Here is a 23,770-nt window from a genome sequence, read left to right on the forward strand (position 1 = left end):
CAGCCATAACTTGAAGCGTTAGCATATTGTCTATAGGTATAGCAAACTACTCCCGGTACACCTTGAAGGATTCGTTGCATAACTTGTCTTGTTGCGTAGATAGATGTAGTTGAGCAGGTAGATCAATGTACAGAATGTCCAGATAACAGCTCACTATTAATTCTAACAATCAATGATTAGAAGTTGGTAAATTTTTTAGCATACAGATCTAGGACTTGTGACTAGTTCATACTCCCAATCGTTGACCGTGTAGTGACGTTTGCCATCACATGCGCTGTTTAGAACGTTGTTATTGGTAGTCTTAGAATGAAATAACACGATTGTGTGCTGAAGTGGTGCAACAGAACCTCAACTCATAAGCCCAACTAAGAGGGTAAAATGTGCACGTGGTCACCAGAGGTAAATTGCAACCACTCAATATAATTGCAAAGACAAACCTGTGTCCTATGCCAAGATTATTCAAAAGCTGATGAGAATATCCAATGGGATCGGTAGAAGACCCACAAGAAGTAGATTAGTTGACCTTTTGCATGTTTGTATGCATATACAGCAACATCCAGCCGCCTCCTTCTGTTCGTCATGACTATATCAAAACGCACCTTGTCAGAATTGGGGTCAAGCAACTCTGCAGAAATAGCGGCATTGATGTCATCAGCATGAATGCTGTGCTCTGCAGATAACCACACTAAAATATGAGCGTGTAGCAGACCACGCTTCTGCCACTCAATGGAACACAGGAACACAATAGTCTTGCCAAAGATGCAGTGCTTGGTCAGCTGTTTGATGAGTTCCTTTCTTTTTAGGTTGAAGACACGTGCAATTAGATCTGGACGATGTTGTGCTGTCTGCTTGGGCAGCATTTCATCAGTGATTTCTTTCCAGCCAGGATTACACGTCATTGTGATAAAGAGAGAAGGCCTACCAAACTTTCTAACATAGCACATGGCATCCTACGTTCATGCATGTACCCTGGTCCTCCAGTTTACGAGTTCTAGGTAAGATCACGGTGACACCTTGCTAGGGATGCTTATGGTGAGTGAGAACATCTTTGGCTACCTTGAAACTCTGCACATAGGTGCTGATGCTGTGAAGCAAGCTCTGTGGGTCTTGAATGATCCCTACCCTCAAACCAGGAACAATGCCTTGCTTGCTTGTGACTGTGTCTCAGCATCACCCAGAAAGTAGATCTGAGCAAATTTGGACGCTCCATTCCGCAATGAACAAAGACTTTCAATAAGGTGGTATCCTTGACCTTGCACTTTGAAGCAAGGATTCCAACCATGTGCTTCCCTAATTTTCTTGCACCCCTTTGTCAATTGAAAGAAAAAAAGCTGATTTGTACTTTCTGAAAACAATGATTTCAGCAAGAGCGGTGGATCTTGCAGAGGTGCGAGTCGCTACTGCAACACATGCCAGGTGTTTCTCCTTTTCACTTCATACCACCGCAGTTGACACACACGTTCGTCAAATACAACACGGTAGATATCAAAACGGGAGGAGTTTGCTGTGCGAGACCAGATGAGAGCCGTTAAAATATTCGGCTGCTGTCGCACTCTCCCAGAGCGAGATCCTCTCCTACATACGAACACACACACAACAGACAGACAGACCGTTCTCCTTTACCAGTAGTAAATTAGATTATGTAAATTTGGCTTAAACTAGGCTAACGCGCGTTAGAACATAAAGCACGCGCCCGGTGTCACAGGATTAGGAGTATGTTTCGATTTCTCTACTTTTTGTTGCTCTTTTCTGCTTGTGATAGCCATGTTTTTATCCATCCGTTGTCGAAACTGGGTGTAACTGAGACCATAAGAGACATCGGTACGTGAAACTAACCACAACTAGGAGATTCGTTCTACCTGCGATGTCCTTTGTTGTACTTTTATTTCAGATCCCAATATTAAGGTGCAAGCGGACCCAACAGTTTTGCAGAGTTCTGGCAGCTGGGTGACAGTCACTTGGAAAGGTGTTGCATCACCGTCCGGTGATGACTGGATTGGTGTATACGAGCCTGCCAGTGCTGACCCGAATGCCTCGGCGCCGGTTAAGTACCAGGTCAGACGGCTGTAACTTACCAGCAACCGAAGAAATTGTTTGCTGTCGCTTTGATCAAATTTATGGACTATTTAATTCTAAATTTTAGCCGCTGGTTTTTGTATTTAATTAATTAATTAATTCTCGAGGATATCTTTGTAAAATTGCCTGGAAGTTTCGCTTTCACCAATTACTCTCTACATACAGTTTCCAATGAAAGAGGAAGAAATAGGTGCAGCTCTGACAAACAATTAGTGAACAATTCTACTGAAATTGTTTTTTTCAGGGTTGGGGCTGGTACTGTAGTACTTAAATAGCAGAGTACTGGATAGTGCCAGGACATTGAACAGTGTCTGGCCAAAACTGGTGTACCTATATGTATAATGCAGAGCTCAGACTAGCAGATAGTGCATGACTGTAGATTACAGTATGCATCAAATAAGCAAGACTATACAAAGAATTTTATTTATAACTTAGGAAAGAAGCCTTAACTCACTAAGCTTAGAGTAACACTGAACCCCCTAGTCTATGGGATTGCATGTGCAGTGCACATGATATGTGTCTGGTGGATCATATTCTGGGTGTCAATTAGGGTGCATTGGTTAGCCTTCTTCTGCGAGAGGTCTGCTAGAGTCTGGAAAACCAGTTGGGTTGCATTAGATTGTGTTCTACCAAAAGAATTTGAGAGTTTAAGAAACTATGCATTCTTCTTATGCAGCTGCAGAGCTACTAGAGAGCAAACCAAAGGTTGGAAGAGCCTTCCAGAAACATATGATGTAGTTGAATGGCTCTTGTGAATTTAGAAGAGACTGTAAGAGGTTGAAAAAGCCTAATTAAATGTTTAGTCTCTTCAGTTTTTTGATGTTATCGATTATGTTCTGGTAGTTCATCATGGAATCAACAGTGGTGTTTAAGTCTTCAATATTGTTTGGACACTTTTGTACACCTTGCTGATCTTGTATATATAATGTATACTTAAGCTCTTACCTTAGATGCTTCTGATAAGGTAACAGCCGTGTCAAGCACTTTTTGAGAAGATGTGACGGTCATTATCAGAGGTGGCTGATTTAAAAGTGTGACCGTTTATTTGCAAAATGTTGCAGGTCCTGAAGTGTATCTAACATTACTTTTCCTAGATTCAGGAGGTTACTTACCAAGAGAATTACCATACCTGCCATAGGTTGTTCCCTTTAGAAGTTTGCAACAACTGTATGTGTTGATAATTGCTTTACCAGGGTTGTACATATGACAAGCCAGGGAAGCTTGCTCTGGCTTTCAAACATGTTCAGTTACACTGGTCATGCACTCATTAGTTTGTGTTGTGATGGGCAAGTTTCAATGAGCACAGATCTGGTTAGTCTTGAGTCTATACTGAGTCTCACTTATTTGTTTTTAAACAGAATTAATCTTTTGACAAAACACACTTTATTGAAATAAAAATTATATTGAAAGATTAAGCAGCTAAGGGTAAACTTTAACAATCTAATGCCAGCTGGTTTGAAGTTTATCTAGTGCTTTTCTTGATAGTCTATCTATACACATAAAGGAGAGCTGTGTGTGTGTGTGTGTGTGTGTGTGTGTGTGTGTGTGTGTGTGTGTGTGTGTGTGTGTGTGTGTGTGTGTGTGTGTCTGTCTGTGTCTGTGTCTGTGTGTGTGTCTGTGTCTGTGTGTGTCTGTGTCTGTGTGTCTTTGTGTCGTGCAATAGCTCAGTTGGTTAGAGAGTGCATTTGGAGAATGAAAACATCCGGGACTTTGCAGGATTACAGGTTCAAGTCACAGTAATGGCGATCTATGGCATAATTTCCTTAAGCAAGAAACTTACACACAATTGCTTCTGTTGACTCAGGACTATAAATGAGTACCTGGTCATTGACTGGGGTGGACATGAATTCTGGCTTGGCAGTAACATCATGCAGCAGACGGGTACCTGTGGGCCTTGGTGTCCAGTCCCAAAGCTGCGCCATAGTCAGTGCCCCTGGATGACTCTGGCCAAGCTCCAGGTGGATTGTAGCGCTGGCCCTAAGCTTCCACGTAGTGCATGGAGGCCCTGTCTCTAGAGGCAGGGGAGCTATCTCCGCAACTAACCTTAAGGTTGACGTCATTCATGAATGACGTGAAGGGCTTGACATTTGTCCATTGTGTGTGTGTGTGTGTGTGTGTGTGTGTGTGTGTGTGTGTGTGTGTGTGTGTGTGTGTGTGTGTTTGTGTGTAAATCAGGATAAAAATAAGGGCATGTCCGATCTCCACCGAATTTGCCTTGCGCACACCGAATGTCTAGCAGTTGAAAGTGAAGCTGTCGTCGTCTTCCGTAATCCTCCTGCGACGACATGATTTCTGGTCAACGGAACCTGCCTCCGCTTGCGCGCAAATATCTCTGTAACGGCGTAGCGGATCTGCACCCAATTTAAACTGCCCGTTCCCGACGTCGGATGGTACCTTCTGAGTGTGTCGTTTATTGCAGGCGACGTCGGGAGAGGGAAGATATTTAATATCCGGGTCTTGAAAAGAAGCGCCAACAGTAGTTTGCCCGTCTACACCCGTCAAAGAGCTGCTGCGTTTGATACGCCTGTTCCCCACAACACCAGCAACGTCTTTGAACTTAAGCAGGACTGTCGAAATGGCGAGAGTGGGCACGAGTCATGACTTGGTTATATACGGGGAATGGATTATCCGGGTGAACATGTAACCGCATGTGACTTCGTTTACCCGTCTATGCCTGTCGAAGAGTTGCCACATTCGCTACACCTGTTCCCTGCAACGCCAGCAATGTCTTCAAAGTGACGACTTTCAGCGGGACTGTCGAAATGGCGAGAGTCAGCACGAGTCGTGACTTGGTTAGATGAGGACCGGATTATTCTGGTCAGGTGAGGACGTTACTTCACGTGACACCCACGGTTTTTATTCAGGTTTCCGAATGGTATTAGTGTAGAATAGATGCCAAGTTCGATACACCTGTTCCTCGCAACATCTTTGAAGTAACGCGGTGTCTAACGAGACTAGCCAATCAATAATCCAATCAACGGGAATTTTGGAAACGGGACACTCTGTTACGTTTTCTTTGTCTTCAATGGGATAATAGCTATATAACAATCAGTAGTCTTGGAATGGGATACCATTGACCGAGATATAACTCTCAACAAAATTCTTCATGAGAAGTCTGTCTGGCTGATAATTCTTCAGAGATACATTTCATGATAAATTAGAACAGGATACTCATGCAACGATATATAAATTTGCATTCATTGGGCTACTCGATTCTTGCTAATTTCTTAGAATGGGATATAATTGAATGGGATATAACTCTAAATGAGAATTCTGTCTGACTGCTAAATCCTGTGGGTTGAAATAGGTAGGTATGATTTTAGTAGCAAGAAACAGACAACTTTCGTGTACAAATATGTGTTGTTAAGCAGTGTAATGTTCTTGTCTACTTTACACAACTGAGACACTACATATATTCAATCAGCTATCACTATTGTCCTTTCTTGCCTCTGTAAAGATGTCTAGCTATGTCTAGTGTAACACGTAGTATCCATTGGCTCAGCAGTAATGTGTTGGATACTTTCGGTTGCATGCCATTGTGGGAATACTGCGCTATATGCTTGCACTGCACTGAATTTTAGAAGATTGTACAGAATGGCGGCATACCACTAAACACCATGATTAATATCAACATGACATTCTAGACTAAAAATTTTGACGACCTAAAATTTTTGGAAACTCGCAAATGACGACAACTAGTTGGACTGATTTTTGAGCCCTGATTAGTTTAATCACAAACAAACAGAAACGTATTTCAAGTGACGCTACCTGGAAATTTATGAGCATCCAATCTTGCATGCTGCCATAGTATGCACAAACATGAAGGGTAATGCCCACGTTATGTAACACGAGTTGCCAACCACGGATACCATAGATATTGTGTGTAATTGATACAATATGTATTTAGATACACAAGTTAGATAGTAAAAGCGATAGACAAACACGTGTAGAATCTATAGTTATAGCGTTGAAAAAAATTGGAATTTTGACCGAATTCTGTGTACTAGATATTTAGACTATAGCAATTTCTAAGTTATATGAGTGAGGAATAACTGTATGTACGTATCAATCCATTGTGGGTAAGAATAGAACATCTCTACATTAACTTAAGGATCTCTACTAGATGACGAAAGCAATCGTTTCAATCAATTTCAACTCATGTCTAAAGCTAGAGTCTTGCTGGAATTAGTATTGATCGTCCGGCGAAATGGAAGGTGGTGCCAATGAGTGTCTGGCAAAAATGCATTTATCTAAAATCAGTCAGGCTTAGATATATGGTTGGACTGGTTGGACTAAACACTACACTCATGATGTAGAAAGCTGATTTTTATATACAGAATTTTGAAAGCATGTTGGATTTGTGTATGAGCAGAATTATGTTACCATGCTTGAAAGTTGTAGTAATATAGTAATACAGTAATATAGTGTATGTCATGTATATGTTTCTTTTGCTGGAAACCTGTTGGCTGTTCTGTTGTGATTTCTCTGTTGTGCTGTTAGTTTGCAAACATTTGTTCATCACACATGACGAATGGCAGTGGAACTGTGAGATTTCGATTAGTTAACACGAGAGTTGACATTGCGTTCAAGTTTTTACGAAATGGTAGATATAGATATTGTAGATTCATATGTTTGATGTAAATGATATTTCTTGTGTTATAGGAACTAAGTTTCCCATTTTGGCTGCTGTATCAAATGTGGTGACTTTTAAGAATCCTAATGAACCTACTCAAGTTCATCTGGCATTAACTGATTCTTCATCATCAATGAGGTACTGTGCTGACAATCAAGGATATCTAGCTAACTTCAGTCAGAGTCAATATGTCACTAGACTATAGTGTATACGTCGATAGCAGTCTTGTACACTTCTAGCATGTTATTCGAAACTACAGTCTATCTGGTTTTGTTTGGTCATCGTTATTTTAAATCTTGTTGTGAGTTGTTGTTGTTGTTGTTGTTGTTGGTGGTGGTGGTGGTGGTGGTGGTGGTGTTTTAGTTTGTGCAAATCTCTACAGCTTACAGAGACAATGTAGTAACAAACAATGACTAATTGCGGAAACTTGCGATAAAGTGGAAACTATTATGTTGTATGTCGGACTTGTCTGAAAGACGTACTGATGATTATTTGGAGCAAATATGAGTGTTTAGCTGGGGGTTTACACTGTTTATATCTTATTAGTATGTATGCAATGCATTGACTATGGGTTGTGGAAACATGAGTCATGATTAGCAGCAACATTAATACATACAGTAGACATACTCTTCCAAATTGCTATGGAGATGTTTTTGTATAATACTGAGTTTCTAATGCTTTATAACAGGTCAAGTTTGCCTTATTTAATTAAATTAAATTTGGGGTTTGTATCACACATTACGTGAATAGGTCATGGAGTGAAGATCCTCTGACACATTGTTTCTACTGTAAATGTCTTGTTTTGAATTCACAATTTCCATATTATTGTCGGAACTTGGAGTCGCATTATATCTATATACTGTACTACAATAGTAATTAATATCCTTTGTGTGCATGTGTGCATGTGGGTAGGCTCAGCTGTGTTATGATGTCTATCAGATGTACATCATAATTAATTCAACCCAATGTGGATAACCTGTTGATTTTTGTTGTTGATCTGTCTCATTGAAAGCTATAATGGTGCCTGCATAATTTTGACATTTGCTGATTTTTTATAGCAATTTTGTCATACTGCAATTGCTGTAAGTGCACCTCTTTGCCTTAATTTCTACTGATGTGAGTAATATTAATCTGATGCATTTCTCACATTATTACAAGTTACTATCAGAATAACAAAACACAGTAGCAACATGTTGCGTGCACAAGTCTGTTCCAGAATTAACGCTTAGTCCAAAAATTGTAAAGTATATTCCCGAATAAGAGAATACATGGGGAAAACTCGTATCTCCTAAACCGGACGTCCTAGTGAGTTGATTTCAACATTATTGGAAAGCTCACAGGGAGGAGGCTCCAGATCAGTCATTTATTGTGAGGATGTATGTAGCAGAAGAATGACAGTCATTGGACTTTGTCAAATGGTTATTATTTGTTTTTGTGAATGTTGTGGTGTCTCATCATCAATTATAGCTACTGAAAGTTAGTCTTATAAATACTGTATTTAAACAAAGAACATAACAACATTATGACAAATGTTTGTTTTCTATATAGTGTTTCATGGGTGAGTGGAATGGTCAGTGAGCCTCTAGTCATTTGGGGAACTACACCTGGTCATCATCCAAGCGTTGCTCGTGTAAGTATCAATCTATGAACTTAATTTACTGTAGTGTATGGCAAATGAACCTTTGAGGGTCAATAGGCTTCGTACAGAACTTATAATGTGAGTCATATGTGTGGTGCTCCAGCAAGTACTGTGGGATGGCATGAACCTGGGTGGCTTATTCAAGCAAATATGATACAGTATGGAACAATAGTACACCTATCGTTTTGCTTGTGATAGTGACCTGTAAATGTTTATGTTGCAGACTAAAAAGTGGTGTAAAATATTACTACAAAGTGGGAGACAAGAAGTATGGATGGAGTTTGGAATTCTCTTTTGTAGCTGCACCGACACCTGATGGAACACAGCGAACTCGTCTGATTGCATTTGGAGGTAAATAATGAAGTAGTTACTGTAGCTAATCCAAAGATTTTGTTTATTGTTGTGAGATTATCTTCTTTGATGGTTTGATGCAAAGTTAAGCCTTGTTCACACTGGCAACTGGATTGCGATCCGATCTCGATAAATCCAATCCACATCACGAGGTGGTTTCAATCATGATCAGTTGGATCCAATTAGAAATAGTGGGCGTTACCTCCACGTACGCTGCACGTTAGCCTCGAATTTCCAGACCAGAGAGTGCGCGAAGCGCACGAACTCTAGTCTGGACCAAGTTGATACTAAAATGATTTTGGAAGTACTTATCAAAAGCGATGCTAAATGGTAGTCTAACAGCGTAGGATCGCTTTACCTAGATCAACATATCATTTGTAAATGCCATGATATCTGACGAACAAAGAAGAGACGTTTGCCGTGTTTGCGGCGATATCTTTGGACGGCATGAAACGACAACTCTTTGATTCTTCAGCAGACCGCTAGCTAGTCTAACCGCTCGACTGGCGAGACTATACCGCTCGACCAGTTGTCAAAGTTGATGGTCTAGCGACGCTGCTGTGCATGTTCTGTCACCACAAGCTTGAAAATATCGAAAAACTGAAGCTGAAACTAAAACTAAGATATGTGCGTGCATCAGAGTCTAATCACTGTTCTGGCGTGCACTTAGCCGCCCACAGGATTTCACACGCGCGCAATTAGCTTTAGTGTACTTAGCATAACCAATTATTGCTAAACCAATCAGAATTTACAACCGACATTCCAGTTTTAAGGAGCTGCTTGGCTTAGAAGCCTATTTCCGAAATCATTTTAGTATTGACTTGGTCCAGACTAGAGTTCACGCGCTTCGCACACTCTCTGGTCTGGAAGTTTGAGGCTAGCTGCGCGTGTACTCGGAACATCTAACCCTCCTCACTCGTCTTTGTTCTCGCTCACCTTACGTCGCTGTATCAGCACTTTCCACAAGCAAAGAACCCACTCGTACATATCGGTCATCAGTCACATGATGCCAAAAATGAGGCTGAGGTGTCATTTTCAAAGGGCAGAGTGAACGCTTGTTAGCCTGAGCAGATTGTGATCAGCAGGATTGCGATTCGATTGCGATCCATTCTGGTCTAATGTGGACAGGGCTTTACTTGGAAGAAACTGCTATCACCACAATGTTTTGCTTGCCGTCAAGTTAATTAATTAATTACAATGGTAGATTGATAATTTGACTACCTTATCGCTGATCTGGAAATAACGGCCGGACATCGGACATTTCCAACCAATTTTAGCTTGTGTCAGGTCCGACAAGAATTGCCTGGACACTTTGTTTAAACGTTTTTGGTACGCAAGGTTATGAATAGAAGGAACCCAATGCGCATGTTTACACACGATGTTAACTCGGGTTAACTTTGGGTTAGACTTCAATTACCCAGGTGATGTGAATGCAAGTTTACTAACCCCAAGTTATCCCGGGTTAAGGCTGTGGTTAACTGAAAGTCAAGATGACTCTAACTTGGAGTAGAATTGAATCGGAGTTAAGTGGAGACAAAACCCAATATACGATATGCGATATGCAGAGCACACTTTGCTATTGCTATCGGCGTTGCCTCTTTCTACTCTCTAGCAGAGACTTCAAATCGACAAGAGAGCTTGAAATGACAAAAGAGTAAAACAGCTTCTGGCAATGAGTCTTCATGAACATCACAAGAAGAAGCAACAGCAGCTGGTTGACAAGGAAGCTCTGATGACTCAAAAGTCATGCTTTCTCTCCTTGTACTGTCTAGAGAGAGATCTAGCGCGATTGAATTTTCTGCCAAGCCATCGATCCACTTTGTGTATTCATACTACTAGGGTTCTGCATGTGATAATCCTAGTGTAGTGTGAATGCAAGTTGGTTGGAGTAGAGGTATCATAACTCCACTCGCTGATTATTACTACTGTTATTGTAACCCTGTGTGTGAGAACGCCCAATCATAAGACAACAATGATTCCTGGACGTTTTGTCGCAGTCGTTTCTGGATACCTCTTATCACCGAGTGTTCGTTTTCTGTCACACTCCTTGGTGATTGCCTGTGTAGATTTTACCCTCCCCCCCCCCCCCCCAGTTACTCATGGCCAATAATATGGACAGTGTCCTAAGAATGTACTCTAGTCTAGCCTCGTCTCCAGACTCACGTGAGCTTGGCAGTGTCAAACTTATTTGCATGTAGTTTCTGGACAATAAGGCTGTCTGTTTGGTGAGCATGACTTTATAAGAACGATTTGTTCGGCTGGTCACAAAGTCTTAGTGCCAGGCCTGTTATAGGCATTTCTTTTGTCAAAAATGCTAGACCTAAAATAGGCCTTGATTAATTGATAGCATTGGTTGACTTAGTCACATGTTCTTTTTTAAATGGAAACTCTCATGAAGATACAAGTGATGTTCTGATGATGGTGCAGGTTGTCCTGATTTTATTGGTACAAATCTTTCTTTACGCCTTACTGGACAGAGATTTGAACTTCCTACTTGGGGTACGTGTTCCCCCTGGAGCAATGATGATCTAGGAATGACTTACTTTCTTGGTGATCTGTAATAGTTGCTGTCTTTGGTTCTACTCGTACTAACAAAAGCACTTATTTCTTGCCTCTTAGAAACTACGATTTATTGAAACAATGGCTGCCAAAGTGTTAAGTATGCGGTCCCGTTGTTTGAAGTTCAAGCATAAGCCTGGTTCACAATACACCTCGCGTTGCGTCGTCTGGCGTCAAAGGAGGCCGTTTCCGACGTGACGTGCTGGAATAGGAAAAAATTCTATCCAACACGTCGCATCGCATTGCATCACGTCGGAAATGGCCTCCTTTGACGCGAGACGACGTGACGAGCAAGGTGTATTGTGAACTAGGCTATAATGTATGTGGAATGTTTATTGCATGCCTGCGCATCTGAATCAAGTTCAGTAGAGTTTTCCAAACTTGGACTGCCAAGTTGGCATCATGTTTTGATTGAAATCCATTAGGGTTGGCAGAGCCAAGGCATTAGCAGAAGGTACATGTGCAAAAGTAAGGTATTTCTGCATCATCTTGCATTATGCCAGGCATATAACACCCCAAGTTGAAAGAAAGAGTTGTACGTATTAAAAATGTACCAATAGAATTAGGCATGCAGTTTACAAGACGGTCACATTTATAAGCTGATCATTTGTTTAAGACCCACAGCAAGCGGACGCGAGGGGTCATGTGCACGTGACGCATGTGTCGGCGTATGCGTGCAGCGTTCAATGACACTGACAATGATGACAAAGATTCAGCTGACACTTTTGAAACTGGCATCTCATGGTAGTCTTGCATTTTCAAGCAGTACATGTATATGCATGGTTGTTATGTCTATATCTTAGCGTGTTTGAATGGCATATAAGCCTGTCTTGAATATATGCCTGTCTTTAAGTATTAGCCTGAATTCCAATTTGGATTATACAGAAATAAGCACGGCTTTTTATTTGCGACAATATGGGTATCATTTGGTGGTCGTCCAGTTGTATTTTTTATGGAGCCAGAAGTTGTGGTTTTGTGTTACTCTAGAGCTTTAATAATTTGTTTTCTATAAACATTGTATTAGTGCTGTATCTGATTTCTTTGCATTAACTTTAATTGGGAAGATTATACAATTCTCTGCGAAATGCAAACTGCTTATAACAACTGCGAATAAGCAAGAATGCTTGAAATTGTTTATCTATATCAACAGTAGCATTGTTACTCAAATTTGGTGATGCTATAGCTATAACGGTTATTGTGCCATGCATTCACAAGCTGATTGATCTAATAGATATTTTCGCACATATGTATATGTCAAATGTTGTGTGTATGGAACAAATTTAGGTAAGGGCAGCCACCAAACTTACCATAAATACGGTTTTATCAAAAAGTGTGAAATTATAGTAATTAGTTATTAGTGCCATAGAGCCAAGCTTTTTCTGGTGCATTTTACATCAAACGTATGCGTTTCTATACAATAACTTAGTAGCAGTTGCTGAAGATGAATTTGATGGGTGCTACTTGTGTTATTATAAATGCAACATAAACAAGTGTCATTGTTATTGATTGTATAAACATTGTGGGGCATGAAAGGTAAGTGTTCTAGTTTGTATTAGTAGGTGTCAATAGACACATTTAATGCACCTGATAAACATGAGAATTTACAAGAATGGGAAACTACTACTTTCAGAAGCAAAGTTGTTTGCTGGACAAGTAAATATTTTAACATATGCCGTGGTCATGTGATGTGCAGTCTATTACAAATGTCTAATTACATGGTGTATGTGAGTTATTGTACGGAAAGTGCAAACTACTCAATAAGTGAGTGGTGCGGTATTGATCAGAAGCTCACATGTATGTCATGTGGTATCAAAAGCCATATAGCACCCTAGTCATGCAATAACTTATATTATTAACAGTGTTCTAGCCAGGATTTTTGGATGGCGCAGCGCTATGGGCGTGTCACAAAAAGTTGTGTGTGGGGGCATGGCATGTATGTGCCTGTGCAAATTTCTGAAATAAAATTTACAAATTACTGCTGGTTTGGGGGAGTGTTTAGGATGCCTACATGTACTCTACCACGCTCTAGGAATCTGTCTCATTACTATTACCAGGCAACAAATCCAATAATTATAATACTATAGGTATGCAATTAGAGACTCATGATTGACAAGTCTCCACCTTTCCCCTCATTATCAGTCTGTTGATAACATTTTAACAGGTAATGAACGAACACTTAGTAGCTAGTCTCTCCCCTTTGTCATAACTTCTGGAGAGGGAGTGCACAGTGCGTGTGTGGTGTACAGTACCTACTACATGCGTATCCAGTATGTTGGAGGCGTAGTGGGCAGTTCTGAAGGTGTAACGGCCTTAGCATGCGTGGCTAGAACCCTGATTAATTCAGCTAATGCATCAGGTTGAGAATCTGTCGCAAGTAGTTCATAGTAGAAGTATAAATTTTGAAAGTTTAGTCATGGCTGGACTAGCTGGATTGGTTCCCGTATTTATGGAATAGGTCACCGGTGGTAGGTGGAAGATTCATTGAACTTACATTTTATTCTGTTACGTGTATTCTGTAATTGTTCTGAAACAGGAGGCTATGAGTAGGTAGTTATTATTTTTTTGACTTGTCAAGTGCTATATTGTATGTCGTTTAGAGATACCAATTTACAGATATTATCACTTTTTCTTGGGTTTCATGTGCAATTGTGTAGTCACTGGTTGTGCATTTGGTAGTATGTACTTAATTAATTAATGTTATTGGTTAGATATTCTATAATGCTGAATTGCTAAAATGTATAGACATGGGTAATGGCCAAGTTGACGGTAGTATCCAGCACTGGGAAGAGCAACCATCACTCAACACCACAGCTAACATTTTAAGCGAGCTGGATGATACTGACCTTATTCTACACATAGGGGACATTAGCTATGCTGTTGGATATGCAGCCGAGGTATGTGGACGATGTTTTTTCTTAATGTAGATGTAGCATAATGTTACTGTAATTTGAAATAATTGAATATGTGTAAATTCTGTGTTATGCAGTTAATTCATGACGTGTGATTTGCTTGCCATTATAGTAGAAATACATTTGAGCTGTTTAAATTGTAGCATTCAGTTTTATTTATATCATTTGTCATTAGTTGAAGATTGGGCTGATACTAAATATTATGCACAGATGTTTCAGGCATTTAGGCATGATTCGTTTCTACAACCTCGACATATGGTAGAGGCCAAAATTAGAAAAATTTTGGAGCAGTAAATATACTGGAACAAATTTAAGTGGTGGTGTGTGGAGCTGTGACAAAGTGTGGTTAAAGATTGTAGACATGAAACGTTTTTTGGTACTTGCACATAGTTCTCATCTTTGGAAGTATATGACAAAGTCAATGCATGGTTAATTAAGCCTTTGAATGGGTGTCAGACGCGGGCTTGGGATGAGGAATGAATGCATTCATGATCGACTTAATGATAGTTTTCAAGAAGCTATGATAAATGCCAAAGACATGAAACTAAAATATGTACAAAGAGCAGGAAAGTCAGTTATTTATTTAGTGCGAGGTTTACTTATGTTAGCTGTAGATAAAATGTTGCACATAGGAATTAATGTTGTACATGTTTGTATGGACATATTGTGTTAGGAGCCTGTCCAAATTAACGATATCTTTTTTTTTAAATGTTTTAGTAAGTGGATGGGTGGGGTAAGGTCTCTTTCATATTAAAAACTATTGGAAAATTATCCAGTAGCTGTTGATCTCATCTGGGTAGGCAGTAAGTCATATTCTTGAAATGTTTCAAACCATGCTGTTTGGATTACGTATAAAGAAGGCATCCTTCTTTTTCAACTTCGGGCATGTCGTTGGACCGTATTATGCTATTATTAGGGCTCTCTGGAAGCTGGATCCGTCTGACAATGGGAAGTCCTTTGAGAAGGCACAGAGACTGTGAAACGAAACGTACAAGCGGGAGAAGGTCAGCTGCAACCGACAACCCAGCATGCAAAGAATCCCGGCTATCACTGTAGAAATGAATGTGGCATGACATGCGTGACTTATTATCACCTGATCAAGCGCAAGAAGGCCAGTGGACACGTGCTGCCAGGTTAGACCAAAAAGATACAGATACAGTATAACCTCGATTATCTGGACTTCTCCAGAGACAGGTTAGAAGTTCGTATAATCGAGTGTCCAGATAATCAAGAGTTGATAAATAACAACTAATTTTCCTCCACTGTACTAGACCACACTCTGTTTCCACACTTACTATACATTCGTGTCACTAGAAGAGTCATCATCAACAGCTGCCTATTTATTAGATTATTATGGTACGTTCTCTATTATGTATTCTCTCATTTGTGAGACGCTGTACCTACAGCGTATTAGTACGGAGTGAACTTTTTAGTTTCTTTATCCGGGAATGCAAATAGTTGGGGTACACAGAATTTGTCCGAATAATCGAAAGTCCAGATAATCGAGGTTCGGATAATCGAGGGTATACTGTATATTGCAGAGTGTAGCCTGTTTGTTGTCTGGTATTAGAAAAGACATAGACGCAATTGCTAGATGTTAAGAATTAATATATTAGATAAGTACTAAAATACTAGTGGCTGTAACAATTTTAGGTTTGTATTAGGTGGTGAATGGGTGAGTAAAGGACAAAATGAAACGGTTTTGTTTTGAAAAAAACATTGTTAATTTTGGACGGCCCCTTAGTCTTGTGTTTGTCTGTAGTTGTTTTGTGTATGTATATTTAGGTGCAACAGAAATATAAATAATGATTTATTTATTCATTCATTTTAGTCCATTGGCTAGTGCCCAAGAGTTGCTAATTATAGATATACTCTGAAAAGAATTTTTGTGTAGGAAAATTATGCAATTTGAGGACTTCACTATTCATGCAATATTTACTATGTGATTATAGCAAGTTTCCATATGTCAATAATTTATTGACAAATACTAATTAATCAGCAGAATTTAATTGTGCAGTGCAATGGGACCAGTCATATGATTTTGTTTCACATGCTAATAATACTGAGTCTAGAGATACACTTGTTGAGTTTACATTTCAGTAATATTAGCTAGTGTTCGTTTGTTTAACATGTTTATTATGTTAACAGGTAGAGGCTATCAACAGTTACAGAATTTTGTTGTTTGTATTAAGTATTAAGTTAATGATAAACTTTGCTTTATTTAGTACATCATGGAATTCATAAGTGGAGTGAAGTGTATTATAGCAGGCAGGGATTGTATATGTGATGCCAAGTAGCTGGTTGTTGTTATTAGGCGTATTTTGCTCTATGCACGTGCACAAAGGTGTAAAGCAATTGGTTCTGTTGTTGTTGTGGTTGTTGTTGTTGTGGTTGTTGTTGTTGTTGTTCACATGAAAATTGCCACAGCTGATTTTGGTATTAGAGTGAGTTGGAGTTGCCATCAAAACATTGGAAGCAGGAAATAGGAAGTCTATGAACTTAATGTTGCTGACGAAGACCCCAGAGGCAAGAAAATGCGAGTTTTGGATGAGATTTGGGCTTGCATAGTTATATGACAGTAGATTTGCAACTGTGGGTCTTAAGCAAGAGAACATCTATTGTTAAGCCCTGATGCCTTTTTGGCTGGAAATAGCTATTTGATGCTTCATTATGAATTTTATGCAATGGCTAAACAGTAAATGCACTATGATGGTATGCATAGACAATCAGCCTTGGTGCAAGGAATAGGTGGTCTATCAGCTAGCTCTAGTACTAAATTCGTTATGCTTTAGCAAAACTTGATTTAGTGGTAGTGTTACATCAGATTTCTGCATAAGATCTTTAGGTTTTATGCTATTATATAATTAGTTGTCACGGCCAAACTTTGAAGCCTTCTGCAAGACATTGTAATACCTGAAAAGGCAACTATACCTACTTTATGACAATCAAATTTGAGAATGGTTTTTGGATTACTGAGCCTATAGTGAGTGTCTGAGACATGACACGTTTAAACTATGTTATGCTTGTGTTTTGTACATATGTATTTGTTGTTATAAAAATGATTCAAGAGGTCTGAGCTGTTACAAGAGCTCTGTATATACCATCTAAGTGACTTTTAGTTAATATTAGAGTGACTATAGTAATGCCGTAATTGTCACTTTAATTTGTGATACAATCATTGGAATGATGACAACTTCAGTTGTAGCTGTATGGTCGAACGATTGCAAAGGCAAGATTGACCAACAGAAAGTGAAAATTTCACTTTCCTAGCAGTAACACTGCATCAGTATATATGAGTAATACTGTTGCAGTGTGAGTCCTTTACTACTGTAAATCAATTTTGTAAATTGTTTAAATTGCAAGGAATTTACTAACTTTTGTAGCCCAAGTATGCACATTATTTTGTAGTTTAAATATCCATGTGCATGCACATGCAACACTGTCTGAATGATTGTCTTCATTGTTGGGATTAGGCAGAACGACTTTCTTGGCTCAGAGTAGTCTCCTGCATGCACTAGCTGTCAATGAATTGGCTTTTGCAAGCCAAGAAATCAGAGACATATTGAGTCACTTCCACATGCACGTTCAGATGCATGAGTTAAGTTTAAAGAACATTTATTTCTTACGAAAGTTTGTGGCAGTTTACAAACATTAGTTAAGAACATTTGTTAAGAACATTCATTGATGTACAGTAATTGCAGTAAGAGTAAGTGTTCATTGATTCAAGACAACTTAATTAATTAATTGTTAGTGTTTTTTTGTCATTGTTATATGTCATTGTTATGTTTATATGTTATCTCCAAGAGTCACTACATATTATGCACCGGAAAAAACATCACCCAGTTACATGTTTAGGTGGAGCTACTAGTATAGTTCTGATGATGCAAATATCTGTAGTTTGTGCTCAGTGCTATTGATTTTGTAGCAGTTATTTTTATTGCTGAGTTCATCATATTTATTACTTGTTAATAATGTACTGTGCATTAGGTCACTTTTAGTGATTATTAAGATAGTAAGGTTGGCTCTAGCTAACTTTAGCAATTCCAACTTGTGTTGCAGTGGGATGAGTTTTTTGATCAAATCCAGCCAATTGCTTCCAAGATTCCATATATGGTGTGCATGGGAAATCATGAACTTGACTTTCCTGTTCCAAGGTGAATCTTTTGCAACTGAAGTACTTTCTGCCTTGCCATGTTACTCTTACATTTGTTGTAGTTCGTTGTTTTCTGGTCAGGACTCTGGTGGTGAGTGTGGAATACCATACGTTTATAGATTTGCAATGCCAAGGCCATCACTCAACGAACCATGGTATATGTCATTGAAGACATTGTGTGCATAATATCTGATTTGGGGAGGTTCCGTAAATTGCCTTGTTTGTAAACTGGAAATGGAGACAGTGTATCTTATTGATTTATTGATTTATCTACACTGATTTGATGACTATGCTTTCCAGATTTTTTATCTTTAAATTAATTGTATGTCAACAGCAAACAGATTTGGTTGTATAAACAGTACTATATTTTCTCAACCATCTCATGTTTTCTTTTTGTGTTACATGCAGATATTTGACTATAGCTGTTTTAAGGAGCTACAGTTTTTTATGAAACATAGCATGGCATTGTCACGCGACATAGATACATGAAACTGCTTGTCTGTGTCATATCACGTAATTGTAATATGAACAAGTTTGTGGTACAGCGATGAAGGCTAATACTTTGTACACATTGATGGTTTTGTTTCTAGCCTTGATTCTGATTGCGTGCTAATTCTGATTAGAGTTTATGGGGCAGTTTATTTTAACAGTGCTTATGCTAACTTTTGCCTTGCAGGTATGGGTTTTCATATGGCAATATTCATTTTGTTTTAATGAGCACAGAACATGAATTCAGAAAGGGATCGCCACAGTACAACTTCTTGGTTAATGAACTTGCATCAGTTGATCGTAAGACAACACCATGGCTGATCTTTGCAGGACATAGGTATGGTACCAGATATTTGTATTTATGGAATTGCTATGTGCAGACCTGGAACACATTTTCTACAATTTTGTGGTAACGGGACTGATATCTATACAGTAATGCACTTGTGCTTGCATCTGTTGACTTGTGTGTCAGGGATGTTTGGCAGATGTGCATCTTACTTGACGCAACGTAAGGTGCACGTGTTATTGCATGACATTGATGTGCATCTTATTGATCTTATTTGACACAACACAGGTTGCAAGTATTATTGACATTGATTTCTTGTTAAGGGTGTACCATTGCAAACAGATGAACAAGAAATGAGTTGAGACTGACACATCGCAAAATTTTGTATGTACATGTATGGTGACTAGTAGTACTACAAATGGCCTAATAGGTGTCTACCAACAATCACTCTAAAGTAGTAAAATATGCACACAAAACAAGCTCAAGTTAAGTGTACTTTCTGCTTGATGAACCACCTCAAGGCTTTATCTGGAGGTGGCGAGTGTATTTCTGACTACTGTAGTTTTGAAAACAAAGATTGATGATGAACATGCATAGTGGTACCTCTGTTAACTTTCTAGTTGGTCTAAAGTTGATTCAGGTTATTCTTGTTCTTCATCGACTAGTTCTGTCATTCTAACCCAGTTTGTCTCTCAGTTACTTTCCACTGGCTGTGTAGAGAAACTTCATTTTCTGGTTTGTTATTTAATATGTTTTATATATAAAGTACTGTAATTTTCAAGTAAAAGCCACCGTAGAAGAAACATTGCCTTTCTTTGGTTGTCTTAGTTGAAGAGAAAGCATTAGAAATATACACCGCTCTAAATAAACGTCCAACTGTATTTATCAAAGCAAGAATTTTTATCTAAATTTCAATTTTGCTAGCCATTTGTGAAGACTTTCGGACTATCCGGATAACTGTTTCACCAGGTAGACAGTAGACGCCTCAGTTAATTTTGTACGTAGAATACTAGCACAGTCGCGGGTCACTTATCCGACCCCCTTGGGACCAAACCTCTGTTTGATAAGTGAAAATGTTGGATAACTGAAGCTGTTACGAACTCAACTATTGTTCATATTATACGACATTTTTTTCCACATTAGGTATACTGAATGTAGATGTAGAATGAATGTAGATGTAGATGAATGTAGAATACAACGAGAAGAAACGCTTGAACTCACTCTCAAACTTGTGTCAAGAAACAACTGACATGCACGTGGATGTACAACATAAGCAGCTGACCAGCCACGTGATCACCCGTGTGACAAGCTTGACCTGTGGGATAACTGGCGTGTCGGATAAGTGAACGTCGGATAAGTGACACGTGACTGTACCTACTAGTAAGCAATGTCTTTCATCAAAATGTGTCAGTTTTACAATAATTAAACTCCAAAATCAATAAATGCTGCTTTTGTTTAAACACTACTCTTATTTGAATGCAACATCTGAGAGCACTAACAAAAAATGAACTTTATGGCATTTATTTGAAGTAATAGATATATCCAGTTAAGTGTTTACTAGGGGAGAGTCTTATTCATTGCTTTTACTAACAAGGTTAAATCATGAATTATAGTGGTAATGTAGATGTATTGTTGAAGTTTGATAAACTTTAACTGAGAGTGTTGAATGACAGACTTCCTGCAGCCACTCTTTTGCAATGATACTTACTGTCTTTGAATTTGTTAAGTACTTGTATTTTGAGAAATTCAAATGGTAAGTACATTATGCAATAGCATCGATCTTAGCTTATTTTATTTGTATAGCATTATTATCATTATTTATTTTCTCGAGTATTATGTCTAGGCTTGAAGTTAACGCTCTACTGCAGAGTGTTGTAGATTGTTATCGAAATTTGGAAGTCTTTGTGGTTGTTTGATTAATTGTATTGGAGTTATCTGCTGTGTATAGACCAATGTACATTGACAGTACAGATAACGGTATGCCTGCTGGAGAAAATCCTGTTGCAGAATTGTTGAAGGATGAACTTGAATCGCTCTTGAAGGTAACCAAGCATTTTCCTGTGCTGAAAGTGAGTTGAAAGTATGTTTGATTGTTTGGTAAACAGGAGTATTCTGTTGATTTGGCTCTTTGGGCTCATCATCACAGTTATCAAAGGACATGCCCAGTATATCAGAAAAAGTGTACACCAAATGCTCTTACTCATGTTGTAATAGGAATGGGTGGACAGACTCTCGAGGTTGATCGAAAGTATGTGAAATATGAAAATAATTGTGTTAAGGCAGTGTTTCCGCTGGATACTTTTTATAGTAGCCACTTGGCTAAAGGAGTTTGTTTGTTTGTAGCTAAGGACCGTATTTCAGAGCCAAGAAATCACCCAAACATCAACAACTAGCAATCTAAAAGACAACCATTGATTCAAATTTAAACTGGTCCAATAGACGACAACATTTATCAATTGTCACAATAATAAAAAATGTAGTACTAATCTGACTAATGTTATGCTCAAAGGAACGTGTCTTTGGTAAGACTAAGTCCACATACCAGATGTCAAGCTTTTTTCAGAGCCATCCTTCTTGTCTTTTAAAACAAAATTTAAAGCTCATCAAAAGTTTGGCCTTTTTATATCATTGAGGGCATCATTGTCATTAACTTTCTCATGGTTTCTACCATCAGGCTGCTGCCTTTTCTCTCTCACACGTTTGTCTTTAGAACGATGATTGTTATCTTCATTGTGCTCATTTCTAGTCATATATGCGAAGAGAGTGCTCGTGCTATGTGCAGAATATAGATAGAGCATGTGTGATAGATCCGTCTTCTAGTAGTTGGAGCTCCAATGCATTGTGCTAGTTGTCATTTTTAGCGCTCTGCAGCAACTGTGCTTCCAAGATCTAGGGAAAGGCGTACACTGTACACTGTAACAGTTAGCCAAATTGACAAGGAGATATTGCCATTTTATTGCCAGTGACATGACACATCTATTTGTAGCTTTTGGCTATTTGGTCGAGTGTCCAGCGGGAACACTGGTTAATGTGTGCTATTCACATTAATTAAAAGATACCAACTCATCATGTCATAGTAAAGGTAATTAATTTATAACAGACCCTAGGTATTACTGGAACTTGCCGGTGTCATTTGTCGAGGACTCTAGTGTTAATCAGATTGTACATGTCACTTCAGCTGTGTAGCTGTTGCTGTTGATATATGTCAGTGTGAGGCAGATTTGGTACTCCATCTTTTTTTGCTGAAAACATAACATGGAGAAAATGTTACGCTGGCAAAAACGTGGCGCATGAAATACCTATGAGGTAATGGTGCATATGAATAGATCTTGGTGTAGAATACTGGGTATTTGTTTTTGGGAAAATATCTATTGCTCTGACACAGTCTACTGTTAGAGGCAGGCACATGCAGGAAATCGTTTTTGCCAAGTGTGATATCGTGCATATCTGAATGAAATTGAAACAAACTGTATATAGATTGGTGTGAAACTTTCTACAAGTTGTTTTTATGCATGACTTCAATATCAAACAATAAAGTTGTTGAACTTTCAAATTTACAGATTGTGTTTACAATTATATCTGTGCTGGAGTGTGACATGATTAACTTAAGTCTGATTGATTGTTGTAACATTGATGAAGAGGACAAGCAGTGGCATGAACTTTTATGCACTTTACTATTCTAATATAAAGGTAGCATTTGCACAACATCGATTAGAGTGTAAATAACAAACTTCAGTTATTGTTCAGTGGTCGGAGTAGCATGTGCCCTCTTGTAGCCAGTAACAGTAAAAGTGCAGAGTGGCTAATAGATTAATGCATTAATTAATTAATGCATGTTAGAATGGTGACAAATTACAATGATGCTGATGGTGTTCATGCAGTGTTGTAAAATGCTGGTCGCGAACCATATTCAAACTGTTAGTCAAGGCTTGTTTGGTTTTGTGGCTCAATAAGACAAGGAGCTCAATCTGAAATAATTAATAGCGGGAAGTTTGAAAATGAGAAATGTAGGTTATCTAGAAACATACTTGAAATGCTAACTTTGATTTCTTTTAATTGTTAGACCGGTAACTCCAAAGTATTTTGTGAAGTTAGAAGATAAGGTGAGCAATGACTGTTTTCGCACACTTTGTTGTTGCTATACTTAGTTATGAACATTGTATTTACAGCATCATGGGTACTCCAAAATTGAAGCCAATGCAACTCATCTCGATTTCTGGTACATCATGAATGATGTCAAAGAACCTTTTGATCATTTTGTGCTGAGCAAATGAGAACATTCTAGTGAAGAAGTCAAATCTAGGCGTTGTCGTTGTCTCGTGTATGTCAATCATGTGTGAATGGTTAGATGTAGTGACGCTGTGTATCAGTATACTACAGTCTACTGTAGTTTAGCTAATTAGATATTTGGCTTTGGATACTCATCAGAGATTAGGATGTGTGTTAGCAGATCTAATTCGATATCCATGGTGATAGCCTCCGTTCAGTCACGTGCAGTGGTATACGGGAAAGCGTCTATAACCGAGGCAAGAGAGTCCGTATTTCACGTTAATTAAAGGTACTGTACACTCCTAGCCTTGACACTGGGCCTTCCACAAGAGGACAGCAACGGGACGAGACCCCACAGGATAGCAATGGGGCTGTATCCGTAATATGCCTTTTTCGTATTTACAGA

The 23,770-nt window shown here is 38.8% G+C and overlaps 1 protein-coding gene across 2 annotated transcripts; it reads left to right on the forward strand.

Moving 5' to 3' along the window:
- Window positions 1-1,682: 1,682 nt before the first annotated feature.
- Window positions 1,683-23,585, forward strand: LOC134190698 (uncharacterized). Of its 2 annotated transcripts, XM_062659179.1 has the most exons (15): window positions 1,683-1,821; window positions 1,892-2,055; window positions 6,577-6,679; window positions 6,739-6,847; window positions 8,258-8,339; window positions 8,406-8,506; window positions 8,572-8,699; window positions 14,001-14,152; window positions 18,227-18,321; window positions 18,383-18,475; window positions 18,997-19,146; window positions 21,044-21,137; window positions 21,201-21,343; window positions 23,159-23,198; window positions 23,265-23,585. In XM_062659179.1, the coding sequence occupies exons 1-15, from the start codon at window positions 1,716-1,718 to the stop codon at window positions 23,367-23,369; spliced, it is 1,665 nt and encodes a 554-aa protein (XP_062515163.1). In that variant the 5' UTR covers window positions 1,683-1,715; the 3' UTR covers window positions 23,370-23,585. The 2 variants fall into 2 exon arrangements, 1 of the variants encoding a protein (XP_062515163.1); XR_009971670.1 differs by lacking the exons at window positions 23,159-23,198; window positions 23,265-23,585 and adding an exon at window positions 19,282-19,317 and having other exon boundaries at window positions 18,997-19,218; window positions 19,419-21,137; window positions 21,201-21,257.
- The last annotated feature ends 185 nt before the right edge of the window (window positions 23,586-23,770 follow it).

This window comes from Corticium candelabrum, chromosome 15 (genome assembly GCF_963422355.1).
Source record: "Corticium candelabrum chromosome 15, ooCorCand1.1, whole genome shotgun sequence".
Classification (NCBI taxonomy): domain Eukaryota; kingdom Metazoa; phylum Porifera; class Homoscleromorpha; order Homosclerophorida; family Plakinidae; genus Corticium; species Corticium candelabrum.

What these genes read in the sequence shown, in the direction of transcription:
- LOC134190698 (XM_062659179.1), top strand. Translation starts at nt 1,716, where the DNA reads ATGTTTCGATTTCTCTACTTTTTGTTGCTCTTTTCTGCTTGTGATAGC. An exon ending in ATTCAAGCAAATATGATACA is followed by an intron (nt 8,507 to 8,571) that starts GTATGGAACAAT and finishes TTTATGTTGCAG; the next exon opens with ACTAAAAAGTGGTGTAAAAT. An exon ending in CCATCACTCAACGAACCATG is followed by an intron (nt 18,476 to 18,996) that starts GTATATGTCATT and finishes TTTGCCTTGCAG; the next exon opens with GTATGGGTTTTCATATGGCA.